Raw genomic sequence first — 15,934 nt, forward strand, 5'->3', positions numbered from 1 at the left:
TACTTTTGGGCCCACAACCAAAGTAACGGAACCTATGGCGTCCCGTTGTCAAAGTTACTACCTCCCAGGGCTCCGCCCCCTCCCTCCCGCCCCACCTCCAGCTCTGGAGAACAACAGAGGCTGCGCAGAGACCCGCCTACCCGCTGGCTCCGCCCCACTCTTTCTTTGTTTCGCCGGTCCGAGGATCTCGCGAGAGTTAGCCGGCAAATCCCGCGAGCGCGGACCCCGGGCCAGCTCTGCGGCTCTCGCGGTGCCTGCGCGAGACTGCTTCCTTCCTCCTTCCCCCTGCCCGTCCGCCCGTCTTCCTCCCTCTCTTCCCGGCCTGGCCTCCCCCTCCTTCCCCCGCCGGCCCCCTCCCCGCAGGGATAATATGGTCCCCGGCGATGGACTCCCCAAGTGCAGGTCAGTTCCCGGCCGCCGCCTTAGCGTTGGCGGCTGGAGGCGTGCGCTGCCGTACATCCGTGGCCCTCGCTTTGCTCTGCTTACGGTCACCCGGGGGGCGGCCGGGCCCTCAGGGCTTGGTCGTTCTCTCCCCTCGGGGCGGAGGCCGCGAAGGCCCGGCGTCCCCGCCCGCGTCCCGCTCTTCAGCGGAGCGCTAATTCCGCCCTTTGGCCGGGGCCCGCTGCTTGTTGGTTGCAGCCTCCATGCCCCCAGGAGGAACTCCTGGGGCAGGGACAAGCCCACGTCTTTCTCTGCCCGCCCCCCTTTTGTGAGCATTGAGGGTCGGAAGACCTGGCTCCCTTGTTTGGCTTTCACTCTGCTGGCTGATCCTTCTACCCAGCATCCTGGAATCTCCCTTTCTTTGCTCCTGGAAGTGGAGGGGCTGTCGAGGCTGAACGTTAGCCGGTTCCCAGATCATTTGTTGCAGTCTCCTCCCCCATCCACCTCCCTCCACAAAAGAAAAACACTGTTCTTTCTGAATGGACTGTGCTTGTCTTTTCTGGTTTTGGAAGAAAATCTTAGCGCAATGTTTAAGGGTCTCACCCATCCAAGTAATGAGGCCGCATAATGAATTTTTATCTACCCCAAGGTGGCCTCACTCATTCTCACAACACTGAGGGTGGGGGCATATTCAATTAGTGCATAACCATTAAGGGTATATCTCTTAGTAGAATCTAATGTGCCAGTTTATCTAGATATTTTAATGGTCACTTTAAAAAACATCTTTAGTGTTCTGTTGTTGGATTTTTTAATTGCCTTTTGAAAACCTCTAACAATGGTTTTGTCAAAGCATTCTCTCTGTACTTAAGCAATGTTCAGGGCACGATTTCTGAATGCTTATACATCACTTAAACCATTCTTATGGTCTCTTTGCAGACATTTAACATTTTTAAGATTGAAAAGCCATTGGGTGGGCATGCTTGTAATCCCAGAATGGGCGTTTATTGCCTCTACTTGCAGGCTCTCCTGGGTTGCCCAGTGAGGTTAAGTCTGCTCTGGGATACAGTGACAGACCCTGTATCAACAGGCAAGGTAGAGAACTATCTCACTAGTTTCTATTTGACAAGAGTGGAAGTTTAGAATTGTCCCCTTGCAGTCCGATGGAGACGAGACTTGTGTCTGTGGTATGGAACAGTCAGCACCTCCATCACTGCCTCCATGGTTCAAGTGTGGCCCCCTTAGCTGCCCTGCAGGGTAATGCAAATATGCAATATTTCCGTCAGTTTCCCATCAACACACAGAGTTCTGCTGAGCAAAATTTTGGGTGTTTTCTCTTTGAATAAGGTTCTTGGTAACTGTAGTTAATGTACTTAATGTATTTGATGAAATGTATTTAATGAAAGGCATTTGTTCTTTTTCTTCTCCAGGATACACCTTTGAGTACCTTATTGAAACATTAAATGGCAATTCACAGAAGAAGTTCTTCAATGTACCTAAACTTGGTGGCACCAAGTATGGTAATGTTGCTTTATGTTTTTCGTGGGCTTTAGTTTCTAGTAGTTACAATGCATTGGTCAAGGTAAGCTGAAGACATTTATTTCCACCATGTGGCAACAGGGACACCTAGCCATGTTTCATGTTTACAAAACTTCCTTTGGGACTTTTGGTTGAGAACAATAGAAACCATACCTTGATTTCTTCTTTAAAACTTTTAGCTAAATAGATGGTGCCTCTCCTCCCCTCCTCCCAGAAGCTAATCTTATTTTTAAAAGAGACCATCATAATCTATAGTGACTTAATATGTGTGTTAACTTTTTCAATGGTCAGTGCCTCTGGTTATTGTTTTGTTTTTGTTTTTTTTCAGGACAGGGTTTCTCTGTAGAACGTGACTGTCCTGTCATTCACTCTGTAGACCAGGCTGGCCTCATACTCAAAGATCTATCTGTTACTGCCTTCCAAGTGCTGAGATCAAAGGCAGAGACCGCTACTGCCCAGAGCCTCTGATTATTCTTTATATCATCTTTAAATAGAATCATCAACTGAGCCCACTGGTTCAAATTGTTCTTCACTGCTAGGCTTGATTCTCTGACACTTTGGTAAATGTTCTCACATTCCTAATTGGGGTAAAATCTTTCATTGCATTCTCAGAAAAATGAACGTGGTTAACCTGGATGGAGTCTTAACTTTGATTTTCAGTTGTTTTTTGTTTTGAGACATGGTCTCCTATGTGGCCCAGGGTGGCCTTGAACTGTCATTTCTGTCTCAGTGCTGCAGTGGGAAGAAGGCCCCACTAAGCACAGCTTTTGATTTAGTTGACAGTTGAGCAATTTTTCTAACAAGACCAAAGAATAGAAAACCTGTTTGGAAGAATGGTTGCTGGTGTAAGCTTTTATGAAAAAAATTCATGGCCAGCCTTCTACAGTTTGGAGAGAGATTTTCTTTAGTCCTGTTTTATTGCTCCTTTATAAATACTGCAGATTTTTATGAATTTAAATACTCTTCATGTATTATATGTATTTATATGCATTTTGAGACAATGTAGGTATTTTTTAATATCTTAGAAGATCTTTGTCTTAGAACTATATTGCTCTTTAAAAATAACTATTCCCTAGAATGGCAACAGTAGCATTCCTTCTGTTGCAGTAATTTGTACTGATAAGAGAGTATGGGTATTTTTAAATATTTTATGTCTGTTATTTATTTTATCCCCTAAGTGATGATGATTTTGTATTGGTTCTAGAAGATTGTTTACCAAAAAAGGGAGGGGGCATTGGTTTAGTAGGCAAAACGCTTGCCCCATAGCGTGAGGACTTGAGTTCAGACCTGCAGCACTCACATTCAAAGCTCAGCATATTCATGTATCTGCCAGCTCTCCACAGGCAGACTCGGGCAGGGCCAATCCTTATTTGCCATCTGCCCAGCCATTCTAGCCAAAACAGCAATGCTCTCTAGGTGAGGGACCCTGTTTCTCTTAGGGTGGAGAGCAATATTGAAAACAACCTAACATTGAACTCTTGAGTACACACATGCACAGACAGGCATATCATTCATACACACATATATATTATTCACACACACAATAGGTTTTTCATACACTCTTTTCTTCAAAACAAAGCCTGATTCTAGTTACTTTTCTGTTGCTATGATAAGATACCATGACCAAGACAACTTATAGAAAAAGTTGATTGGAGGCTTACAGTTTCAGAGGTTTAGTCTCCATAATCACTATCAGGGAGCTTAGCAGCATGCTGTCAGACATGAATAGTGTAGGTGCTGTAGCAGAGAAGCTCTTATCTGAAGAGGCAACCATAATTCAGAAAAGGGCAGTGGGACTTTTGAAACTTGGAAGCCTGTCCTTAGTGACATACCACCTCCATCAAGGCTACAACTATTAGTTCTTTACAAACAGTTCCACTGACAAGGGACCAAGTATTAAACTCTATGAGTCTATTGGGAGCCATTCTCATTTAAGCCACTACCCTAGCCTCAAGGGATTTTGGGGTTTGATTTATTTTGTTTTTTAGATAGTCATATGTAGCCCAGACTATTCTGGAACTCACTATGTAGCCCAGGCTGGCCTCAAAGTTCTGATTTTCCTGCCTCCATTTCCCAAGTACTGAGATTACAGGAGTGTGTGTTGCAACATGTGATTTAGGTAGTGCTGGGGGTCAAACCCAGGCCTCTTGCCTGCTAAGCAAGCACTTTACCAACTAAATTACATTTTCTTTTTTTTTTTTTTTTTTTTTAAAAGATTTATTTGTATATGTGAGTACACTGTAGCTCTCTTCAGACACACCAGAATATTGGATTGGATCCCATTACAGATGGTTGTGAGCCACCGTGTGGTTGCTGGGAATTGAACTCAGGACCTCTGCATGAGCAATCAGTGCTCTTAACCACTGAGCCATCTCTCCAGCCCTAAATTACATTTTCATGTAAAAGTTTTTTAACACAAATTTGAATGATTAGTAAAGAACATATATAGAGAGATGGTTTTGTACTTGAAAATAAATAATTTCTATGAATACTTTATGGAAATATGCTTAAAGATGACTTATAAACATAGAATTAGGGAATTGAGCCATTAATTACTGTTCCCCTCTCCCCTTTCTAGTGCCAGTTTATCTTATTTTTAAAAATATTTTAAAAATTATTTATTTTTGAGGACAGGGTTTCTCCATATAGCTGTCCTATAACTAACTATGTAGACCACAATAGCCTCAATCACAGATGAGACTGCCTCTGTCCATTGTATCTTTTGCTTCTCCAATTTATATTCAGGGTACAGAAGTGGACACTCCTGAGACATTGACTATATTTTGACCTGATATGATTTCCCTCTTGGAAAGTTCTGAGTTGCCTCTTTGGTACCTTTTAGTAAACTGACTAGAAACTTAAGAGATCTTTGTAATTGTCTTCTCTGAGTTTAAAAATACACATATTCCCAAGGCAGAGAATAGTCTCCGTTGCTTGTAATAGAGTCTGCTTTCTGAAGCAGTTGAATTGCCATTGAACAGAGGGTATGTGGGTGGCAGTTAACCTCAGGTAATCACAGAGAGCAGCAGTATAAAATCATGAGTGAAGTGGTTAGCAATGGGGAAGAGGGTGGAGAGACGGGCTAGTGTAGAGTGTCCATTTTTTAACTAGTATGAAGCCTCATGCCTTTAGGTCATCTCATTATCTTTTCTTTTTTCCTTCCTGACTACTTACTTTCTTAACTATAGTAAATAGATATAGCCAGCACTGTATTCATACTTACCTTGTTAGCCAAGCATGGTAGCACATGTCTGTTGGTCAGTGTCAAGAGGTCATGGGTTCCAGATCAACCTGAACTACATAGATTCTGTCTCTAAATAGCATGGGGTGAGGATATAGCTCAGTGGTAGAGTAGAGCATGCACAAAGCCCTGGATTGGACTCCTAACACTAGGAAAACAAAACAAAATGAAAACCAACTCCTACATTGCATTCTCTGAAAGGAATCTGTAGTTAACATTTTAGTAGCGTGTTTTGTTTATAAGAATTTCAAACAAGATCCATCCTTCTTCACAGATAAAATAGAAAATCATTTTTTGTTTTGTTTTAGTTTTTGAGACAGTGTTTGTGTGTGTGTGTGTGTGTGTGTGTGTGTGTGTGTGTGTGTGTAACAGAGCCCTAGCTATCCTGGAACTCTCTGTAGACCAGACTGGCCTTGAACTCACAGAGATCCTCCTGTCTGTGCCTGGAATTAAAGGCATGCTCAGCATGCCTAGTGAAAGGCACATTTTTATAGACATATGTAAAGCATGAATATTTTTACAGTGTGTATTACTCTGTGACCTTTTTTCATATATTAGGTGACCTTTTTCACCTAATATATGCACATCTTTCCATGTCATTTAATACAAGTATTCCTGCTATCAGAATCTGCTTGGTTTCTGAGTCAGAGAGTGTGAGTTCCAGTGGGAAGGGCTGGGTGTACTTGCTACAGCCTTTAACGCTTACACAGTAAAGTTGTTACTAGCTTTCTCGGCTATATTTCCTTTATTCCTACCCCTGCAGGGCCTCAATTGCTCTACATCCCTGACTTCTAACACACACACACAATTTTAATTCAAACTATTGATACATAGTATTGTTGTGTTGAAGTTGTGCAGTTCCTTCCACCTTCATCACACATACTTTTATTTTCATGCTCCTAGTATATGCTGTCTCAGTCTCTACCATGGTCTATAAAGAACAAATACTTTAATAGAAAATGATACTATGTTTTCCAGATATGCAAAGATAGAGAGGAAAAGTATAGTCTTATCAAAACCAGTCAGAGCCAGAGGCCGTTTGCAATTTGAAGGCTGCCTGGTCTTGTTTTTTACTGTCTACCTGAGCTTTTATCTGTATAACTCCCTGTACTGACTTTGAATAGTTCCCAGTATGACCACTGTACTTTGAATAGTTCCCAGTATGACCACTGGACTGTTCTTTGTGCATTGTAAATGGCTTACAATCTAGCTAAGGTATCTCTTGGTGACTTTTTCACCTGTTGCTTTAACTGGATTTGTCAATTTTCCTCTGCTGATACAGTTATCCTGCTGAAAGGGTGTGTATTCTCTAATCTTGCATTTTCCTTGGACCCTGGAAAGGATTGTGGGTTGGGTAAGCAGCAGTTTACCTACAGTATATACACAGTACATATGTTTGTAAAGATTGCCTAATGTCAGCCTGTAGATATCTGGTACAGTTCTTCCTTTAACTTGGTACATTATGTTCAAGAGTTGACTTTAGTTTTGCTTTTCATTTTCTGTTGCTGATTACACTCTTAGATTATAAAAAAGTGGCACTTACTAGCTCAGCCAAAGTAGAATTTATTGTGTTGGTATACAGTAACTCCCAGGCTAATGAACTCTGGTTGTCTCTTGAGTTATATGTCCTGATCTGTAGGGAGCGGGGGAGACAGACAGACAGACTGACAAGGTTTGACATGGGCTTTTGAAATCTTAAATCTCACCCTCAGTGACAGTTCCTTCAATGAGGCCATACTCCTAATCCTTCTAATCCTTTCAAATAATACCACTACCTAGTGACTAAGCAATCAAATATATGATCCTGGGGGGCCCATTCTTACCAGAATACCACAATAGGCATGATTCACTTTTAACTATAACATCTCAAAGATGAATAGCTGTAGTGACCAGACAGCGTAGCACTAGATGATTAGTAGTTATGTTTATTTCATTCTTGTTGTTTTTAAAATAAGATCTCAATGTGTAGCTCTGACTGGCCTGATACTCACTATATTGACCAGGCTGGCCTTAAACTCAAGCTCTGCCTGCCCCTGCCTCCCAAGTGCTAGAACTAAAGGCGTGTGCCATTATGCCTGGCACTTACTCTGTTTTTGAGAAATGTTTGCTGAATGCCCACATTTGTATTGCCATGGTTTGTGAGTTGGTTCAAGTGAAAACTTCTTGAAAAAAAAAAAAGTGGCTACTTTATTTAACTTGCAACTCTAATAGTATCACTGATGTTTTTCTCCAAGCAATTACTGTACTTTTTCTTAAGTTATTTTTTAATTAGCTTACAAGTAGCATGATTCCTTACAGCTTTGCATCTGTCACAGGCACTGTACTTTGATGTTAAGCAGTGAGGCTATATATGTACTTTGTCTCACAGAATTAGAAAGATTTCAGCTGCTAAATTTTAAGAAATCAACACTCAGCTTCAATGACATTCTTACTGGTCTTTTGAGTGATAAGTCACTGATAAGTCATTTGGTGCCACTGCCTTGAGTCATCAGGCACTCGGTTTTGAGTTTTGTTCTATTACTGTTTTGAGATGGGGTGGGTGGGTCTCTAGTTCAGGCTAGCTTTGAACTCAAGGAAATTCTTCAGTTTCTTAAGTGTTGGTGTGATAGGCATGAGCTGTTAAGGCTAGCTTCACTGTTGGTTTTAAGCCATCTGGGGGTGGGGGATCGGGCACGTAAAATGCCTCAGTTAAAGTACCTGCTGCCAAACCTAATTACCCAAGTTTGACCCCTAGGTTCTCCATGGTACAGGAGAGAACCAGCTCCTGCAGGTTACGTCTCTGCCTCCATGATCATACTGGGCACATATATTCCCTCCTCCCCCACAGCAATAAATTAAAAAAAAATCACCAAAAAGGTCAAAATGCTAACAAGGAAAAAACCAAAACAGTGTCTTTAGAATCTCAGGAGTTCTACGATCACATTTAGAAAGCACTAGTGTAGATCAGGCATAAAGGTTGTTAAGAGTTTGGACTCTGAGTGGTGGTAGTAGACAGATGTGACAAGAACACTGCTTCATCTGGACATAGTGGTCCATGCTGTTGGTCTTAGCATTCAGGAGGCAGAGAAGCAGGTGAGTCTCTGTGAGTTGGTCTACAAATCCTGGTCTATAAATAGAGTTCTAGGACAGTCTCCCAGAGAAACCCCGTCTTGAAAACCAAAACGAAAAGAACAATGCTTCTTTTTAAAACTCCTTGTAGTGGGAATTGAACCTGAGACCTTGAGCATGCTAGGCAAGTCACACACTGAACCTTTACTTCTGCCCATCCTTCATTTTTTATTCTGAGTTAGGATCTCAATAAGATGACCACACTGGCCTTGAACTCAACTCTAGTCTGACAGGCCTTAAACTTGTGCTCTTGCCTCAGCCTCCTGAGTAGCTGGGTTTACAGACTTGTGCCCAGGCCCAGCTGTGATGCTGTGTTGATACAGATGTGATAAAGCAGAGGTAGCAGTAAGGAGCCATTGCATAGAGTAAATCACTTGAGTGGGAACTTAAGAGTGGGTTTTCAGGAGGCAACTAAGCGTGTAGTTCTGAAGCTTAGAAGACCATTCTGGTCTGCAGAAAATATTTTTGTATTGTTGGTGGAGTCAAATGGGTTAGATCTCCACGCAGGAGTGTGTGTGTAAGGTGGATAGTTAGGTGTGATCGAAGCCACGGGAGCAGCTAAGACCTCTAGGGAGAGCACTAATGAGTGAGACATAAGCCTCAATAAGAACTGCTAAATTTAAAGATTGGTTAAGAAGTTGATTACAGGGCTGGAGAGAGATGGCTTAGCAGTTAGGAGCACTGACTGCTCTTCCAGAGGTCCTGAGTTCAATTCCCAGCAACCACATGATGGCTTACAACCATTTGTAATGGGATCTGACACCCTCTTCTGGTGTGTCTGAAGACAGCCATAGTGTACTCAATAAATGAATACATCTTTAAAAATAAAAGTTGATTACATCTACATTGGTTTCTTAACGTGTAGAAACAGATCTGATGGAACCTGAACATTTCTTTTTAAATAATATTTTTAAAGATTTTTTTTATTTATTTTATGTATATGAGTACACTGTAGCTGTCTTCAGACACTCCAGAAGAGGGCGTCAGATCTCATTACAGATGGCTGTGAGCCACCATGTGGTTGCTGGGAATTGAACTCAGGACCTCTGGAAGAGCAGTCAGTGCTCTTAACCACTGAGCCATCTCTTCAGCCCTGAGACCTGAGTCTTTAAAGTGGGCAGTAAGCATATCTACTCTTTGCTCTAAAGCAGTGGTTCTCAACTTTCCTAATGTCACAACCCTTTAACACAGCTTCTCATGTTGTGGTAACCCCGACCATAAAGTTATTTTAGCTACTTCATAACTATAATTTTGCTACTATTATGAATTGTAAGTATTTTTAGAGATAGAGGTTTGCTAAAGGGCTCATGACCTGCAGGTTGAGAACCACTGCTATAAAGGGTCTTTCAAGGCCAGTCTCTTAAGCCATCTTCAGGAGCATAGCTTGAAACAAAGAAAACTAGTACCTTTTGGCAAATCATTTAGAAGGCATAGAAAATTGTCTTTCAATAACATGGTAGGGAGAAAATTGCAGAGAGCTAAGCTGTTGTGTGAGTCTGAAGAAATAAAGTTGTTTCCAGGAGGAAATTGTTAACCTTGTTGACTTGCTGAGAGGCTATTAGAACTCTTAACTAGGTATAGTAGGTATGATGTCAAAGACAAAAATGAGTTTTAAGGAAAATATAGAGATATAGAAACTGCATTTATTACTTGTGGGAATATAAAAGAATACCACCAGTTGGAAGCTAGTGGGCTGTTTCTTAAAAAGCTAGGGATTTTGGAATGTAGCTCAGTGATAGCATGTTTGCTTAGCACATATAAGTGCCAGGTTTCATCCCTCCTTAGCACTAGTAAATGAATGAACAAATGGTTAAGCATGAACTTATCATATGATTTAACTATTGTATATACACGGTATTCTTTTTTTAAAAAATTTATGTTTTTAATCTTATTTTATGTATTTGGGTATTTTGCCTACATGTATGTCTATGCCTGGTGCCTGTGAAGGCCAGAAAAGGGTGTTGGATCCCCTGGAGTTGGAATCACAGATGGTCATGAGTTACAGACTGGGTGCTAGGAGTTGAACTCAGTACTCTTAACTGCTAAACCCTGTACATAGTATTCTTATCTCTACCCAAGAAAAAAATCAAAGTGCTAATATTAGGAAGTGTTCACAGAGCTAAAATTTGTATGACTTAAATATCCTCAACTAAAGCACAATTTGGTGTGTAATATAATTTAATAAAAGAAAATTAACTGTTAAAGATACATAATATAGTAGGAATGAACTCTAAAAGAAAGTTCAATGAAAAGAAAGGCAGACAAAAAAGATGTTTTTGCATTATTCCATCTGTCTAGAAAAGATGAAGAGAAATACTCGTAGGGGTCCTGGGGTTGGAGAGGAAGGTATAAGGATTAACACTAAATGGGCATGAGGAAAGCTAGTTTATGTAACTGTACCAAAACTCATTTATGATGCTAATTGTAAAACCTGTCACATTTACTAAAAAATATTAGTTGCTCACTTGGAAAGGGTAAAGAATATAAGATATGGGAAATATGTCTCAATTTAATTATTTTGTTTAAATTAGCAATTCTTGAATTAGAGAAGTGATACAGACCAACTGAAAATGCTGAAAAGCTAAGTGTTATGTGACTTTTCTTGGGGAAACTTGAACAAATGCTTCTTCACTCCAGATAGAGTACTGGCAACAGACCACAGAGACAGTTCCACTCCAGTCACGGTTGGTGAACCAGGGGGTTATTTGAGTCACTTACAGGGAGGGACATGGCATGCTCATAAAGCTGCTCTAGAAGAGTCTCCTCTCTTCAGCAGTTGTTTACTGTTTATAGGAAGGGTCTTGTGACTTTTGTAAGTTTAGTTCCCTTCCTGAGTCTTCTAAACCTCTTTCCAGGAGAGAATGTTTTATTCAATATGAAGGATACAGCTACATAATATTTTTATCTCTTCCTCTTGTTCTTACATTCTTTCCAGTCCCTTTGTAGCAATATTTCCTGATCTTGGGTAGAGATGAAGGGTGTAATGTGGATGTCTCATTTTCTCCTATGTATAGCTTAGCATTGGGCCACTATGCTATAGGAATAGTCACTTACTCTTGGCAGTTTGACTAGTTGAGTCTCTACAGTAACCACCACCCACTGCAAAAAAAATTTAAAAGAACGCCCTCTATTAACTAACAGAAGTAGTAAATACAAAATGTCTAGGAGGCAGTTTACAGGCACATTAACGTCTGTTTTAAAAACAGTAGCCACAAAAACAGTAGTTCCCACCAGGGCATATGGCCTCTGTAGCCACAGGTCCTGGCTTACAAACCAAACATAGGCCCTTGCTTATGGAATCAAATTAGAAATCAGTGACAGTCAGTGCCACTATTTACTAATGGTATGTTCATTGTACAGTGGTCAGGTCCATACCCAAGCAGGTATGTCAAGTGACCGTTTTATCCATTTCTCATATGGAACCAGTAGCGGTGGTAATAGCTTTTATGGCTTGGGCCTGCCTAACCAGCAGCTTATAGGGAGATAACTTGCCCTTGGCATATTTGTAAATAATAATGGTTTCTGGGCATTCTCCCAATCCTCCCCCCTCCCCCCATCCTCCCTCCAGTCCACATAGGGTTTTTTTCAAACTCTAGCTGCTGATTTACTGTTCTTTCCAATGCTTTTCCAAAACTGTAAGATGCTTAGCATTATGTACATTTAAATATACATATATGTGTGTATGAGTGTGTGTATGTATAATATACATATGTAATCTTAATATATATATTACATATATATTGTACACACACACACATATATGTATAATCAGACTATGGACAGGATCTCTTAAGGCCTACCTGTATCTTTCCAAGAAAGTTAACAGTTTGCCTGTAGATTCTGCATCATGGATGAGAGCCACCTTGTTTGGCTTTCTGTAATGCAGTTGCTCTTCATTAGCAGTCATGCATTTTTTCATCTTGGGATGTTGTCATTGGGTTATTGCATACCTCATGAACTAGATGATATGAGTTTTGCTGCTCCTCTTGCCCAGGGAAAGGGAGAGTGGAGCTTAGTTTTTCTGCTAGCGTTGAATCCTCAGGCAGTCTCCCTTCCCCAATATACTATACATATACAGTCAACTTATGTAATTTAAGTATGCTCAGGGTATAGGGAGAATAACTACCCACTCTTTTTTCTTTTTAAAGATTTATTTATGTATGAGTATACCATTGCTCTCTTGAAACACACCAGGAGAGGGCATCAGATCCCATTAAAGATGGTTGTGAGCCACCATGTGGTTGCTGGGAATTAAACTCAGGACCTCTGGAAGAGCAGTTGGTGCTTTTAACCACTGAACCATCTCTCCAGCCCATAACTACCCACTCTTAAGATGAACTTTGTCTTTTCAGCTATACCCCTACCTCTTGATGAATTGTTGCTCTGGTTTTAAAGTCTTCCAGAGGCTCACAAGCACTGTTGGGCTTCTTGTTAGTTTTTCCCCTAGGAATACCAGCTCTGTTCAAAGCTGGGCCTAGAGAGGCCCCTTTATCTGCTTTATCCTTTTATCACCCCTTCATTGCTTTAGCACTTTATAAACCTGATTTGTACGTTGTTCTAAGTCATTCAGATCCTCTAGAGACTCTTCTATTTCCTCACGACTACATCTTATTATAGAGCTCAGCAAAGGCACAGAAACTTCATTTTCCTAACTCTCTGTGCACAATTTTATCAGGCCCAGAGAGCTGAACATCGTACACTGTCACTCAGAAGTCCAGTTTCTTTAGTAATGGCTGTTGTTTATTGCTTTCAGGAACTGTTGTGCATGAGAAAGACCTATCAGAGCGTATAAACCTTTCATGGTTTATATTAGATCCACTAGGGACTGATTTTCCTTATTGTCTTAGTTTGGGTTTTATTGCTGTGGAGAGACACCATGACCATAGCAATTTTGTAAAACGAAAACATTTAATTGGGGCTGGCTTATAGTTTAAGAGGTTTAGTACATTATCATAGACTAAATATGGGAAATGGGGCAACAGACATGGTGCTGGAAAAGGAGCTGAGAGTTTTATATCTTGATCTGAAGGCAGCAGTAGACTACGTGCCACCCTGGGTGTAGCTTGAGCATAGGAGACCCTTTGCTCAAGCCTGCCCCTACCGTGACACACTTATTTCAACAAGACCACACCTACTCCAACAAAGCCATACTTCCTAATAGTGCTACTCCCTGTGGGCCAGGCATTCATGCACATGAGTTTGTGGAGGCCAAACCTGTTCAAACCACCACATTTCTATTAGAACCTCAGGTTGTGCAGCTTTTGTTTTAAGAAGAGATGAGTAGTTTTATTACTCATCTTCTTTGCCTCTGTGGCATTTACGTTGCCACCCACATCCATGTCCCACAGCCTTACAAGCCAAGCTGTGAGCAATTCTTTCATTTGCTTAAAAAGTCTTTCTTAAAAAAAAAAAAAAAAAGTCTTTCTTAACCACTGAACCATCTCTCCAGCTCCTAAAAAGTCTTTTCTTAATTCAAGGCAGTTCATAAGGCTATTATTCCCTGGTTATCATAGTTTCTTTCACTGGGCCACTAGTAAGGCCACTTTCTGCACATTGAATCATGGCTTTTCCTTCCTCTCCAGTAAAGGTCAGTCAGACTGAAGGGGTATCTTCTATTCATTTCTGTCTCATTCTCTTCCAACCCATTCTCAGATTGGTTCTCCCCATGGGTTCCAAGTCTTTGGATCCATAAAGGGTTCTTTGTAGCATAGATCTTAATTGTATTCTACTTCTCTTATGCTTCTTGCCAGCTATAAGAAATGCCATGCCATCCATCTCATCTTCTATTTGTTTCTTCCATTTTTCTATCCTCCAGTCAAGTCTGGCTAATGTGAAGAATATCTGTTCAGTTTTTTCTAAAGTTCTAGTTAAAATAGTAAATGATCAAGTTCTTTCATGGCAGAAAGGCCCCATAATAAACTCCTGCAACAATCTGCTTTTGATCCCATCTCAATCTGAGCTGTTTTCAGGGACTGCAATATATTTTGTAATTGATCATCCATTTGAGGTTATCCCTGTACTTTTTTCAGACCATATTTATCAAAGAGGCATACTCTTCCCATAGCATGTAGAGAAAGCTAGCCATCTTGGAACCGTCACCAGGTGTGCCTCAGGCTCAACCTCCTTTGCTTTCATTGCATGTCTCTTCAACCAATAGATCAAGCTTGGTGAGAGTCTCATAAGCTTCCTGGTTCTTTCAAGCTTCATTTCCCTTCAAGGAGGTAGTGTTTCAACTTGAAGATAACTTAGCATCAGGGTTGGTGTTTTTTAGATAGGATGAAAGAACAAAGGGGTCTGAAAGGAGGTGGGGTTTTTTCTTTTTCTTTTCTTTCTTTTTTTTTTTTGGCCTGGAATTAATGATTTCCTTTTTCAGTTTCCTAAGTTTCCTTTGTCCTTACCCATAATCAGTATGTCTGGTCTCCAGAAGGTCTATGCTCCTGATTGGATAATCAAATAATCTGTCATTTTCCCTACACCCCTTTTCTTAGCAGCACTGCATTTAGACTTCATCTTTGCTCCAGTTGAGAACTGATTACACTGTCTCTATCAGCTAGTGCTCTGAGTCTCTTTACCCTTCCACCTCTGTTGGAAGCTACTTTCTAGTTTTCATATTTTTGTTTATATTTGTTTTATAGAACATGTCTTTCACAAACTACTTAAATAAGGAAGACACCAAGGGGATAAAATGAATGTATATAAATTTCAGGACTGAAGATAATTTTGACTTGGAATTTTGAAGCTATGCTACATAGTTGTCCAGCTTCTACTGTACCCACTAAGAAAGCTCTAGGTGCTTGGTCTGCCTAGTCCATAGCCAGACTTCTATATCCACTTCACACTGTTCAAAATTATGTGTATTTGGCTCCTTCCTTAGGCTCTTGTGGATTATAAACATTGTGTTTTTGTTTTGTTTGTTTTTTATTTTTGTGTTTTCAAGGCAGGGTTTCTCTTTGTAGCCCAGGCTGCCTTGGAGCTCACTCTGTAGACCAGGCTGGCCTCACAGAGGCCTGCCTCTGCCTCCCAAGTACCGGAATTAAAAACATGTGCCACAGCTGGGCGTGGTGGCGCACGCCTTTAGTCCCAGCACTCGGGAGGCAGAGGCAGGCGGATTTCTGAGTTCGAGGCCAGCCTGGTCTACAAAGTGAGTTCCAGGACAGCCAGGGCTATACAGAGAAACCCTGTCTTGAAAAAACCAAAAACAAAAAAACAAAAAAACCATGTGCCACCATGCCTGGCCCAACATTGCAATTAAAGAAAAAAAAGTATCTCTCTATTTCCTGTGTGTGGTGGTATTTGAGTGAGTAGTGTCTCCCATAAGCTCAGGTACTTGAACACTTGGTTCCCAGTTTTACCCCTGTTTAGGGAAGTGGTGCAGCATTGCTGGAGGAAGTGTGTCACTGGAGTCATGACTGACAGGATGAGAGGGCTTCACCCTCCTTCCGGGTCACTCTGAGTGGTGCCTGCATTTTAAGGTGTAACAGGTGTTCTAATCTTATTCTGTTGCTTTGACAACTGCCATGCCTGAAAGTAACTAAGGGAAGGAAAGGGTTTATTTCATCTTACAATTCCAGGTCACAGCCCATATTTTAGGATGGGAACTCAAGCAGGAGCTTGAAGAAAATCTGTGGAGAAACACAGCTTTCTGGTATACACTCTGGCTCACTTTCT

General features: G+C 41.0%; 1 protein-coding gene across 1 annotated transcript in view; it reads left to right on the top strand.

Moving 5' to 3' along the window:
• The first annotated feature begins 207 nt into the window (after nt 1-207).
• Nucleotides 208-15,934, top strand: part of Ireb2 (iron responsive element binding protein 2) — a 47,521-nt gene continuing 31,794 nt past the window's right edge. Inside the window, exons 1-2 of the mRNA XM_021171452.1 lie at nt 208-402; nt 1,809-1,898. Of these exons, the coding sequence (XP_021027111.1) occupies nt 384-402; nt 1,809-1,898 (109 nt within the window). The 5' untranslated portion in view covers nt 208-383. The remainder of the gene's footprint in view (nt 403-1,808; nt 1,899-15,934) is intronic.

The sequence above is a fragment of the Mus caroli genome, chromosome 9 (assembly GCF_900094665.2).
Source record: "Mus caroli chromosome 9, CAROLI_EIJ_v1.1, whole genome shotgun sequence".
Taxonomy (NCBI): domain Eukaryota; kingdom Metazoa; phylum Chordata; class Mammalia; order Rodentia; family Muridae; genus Mus; species Mus caroli.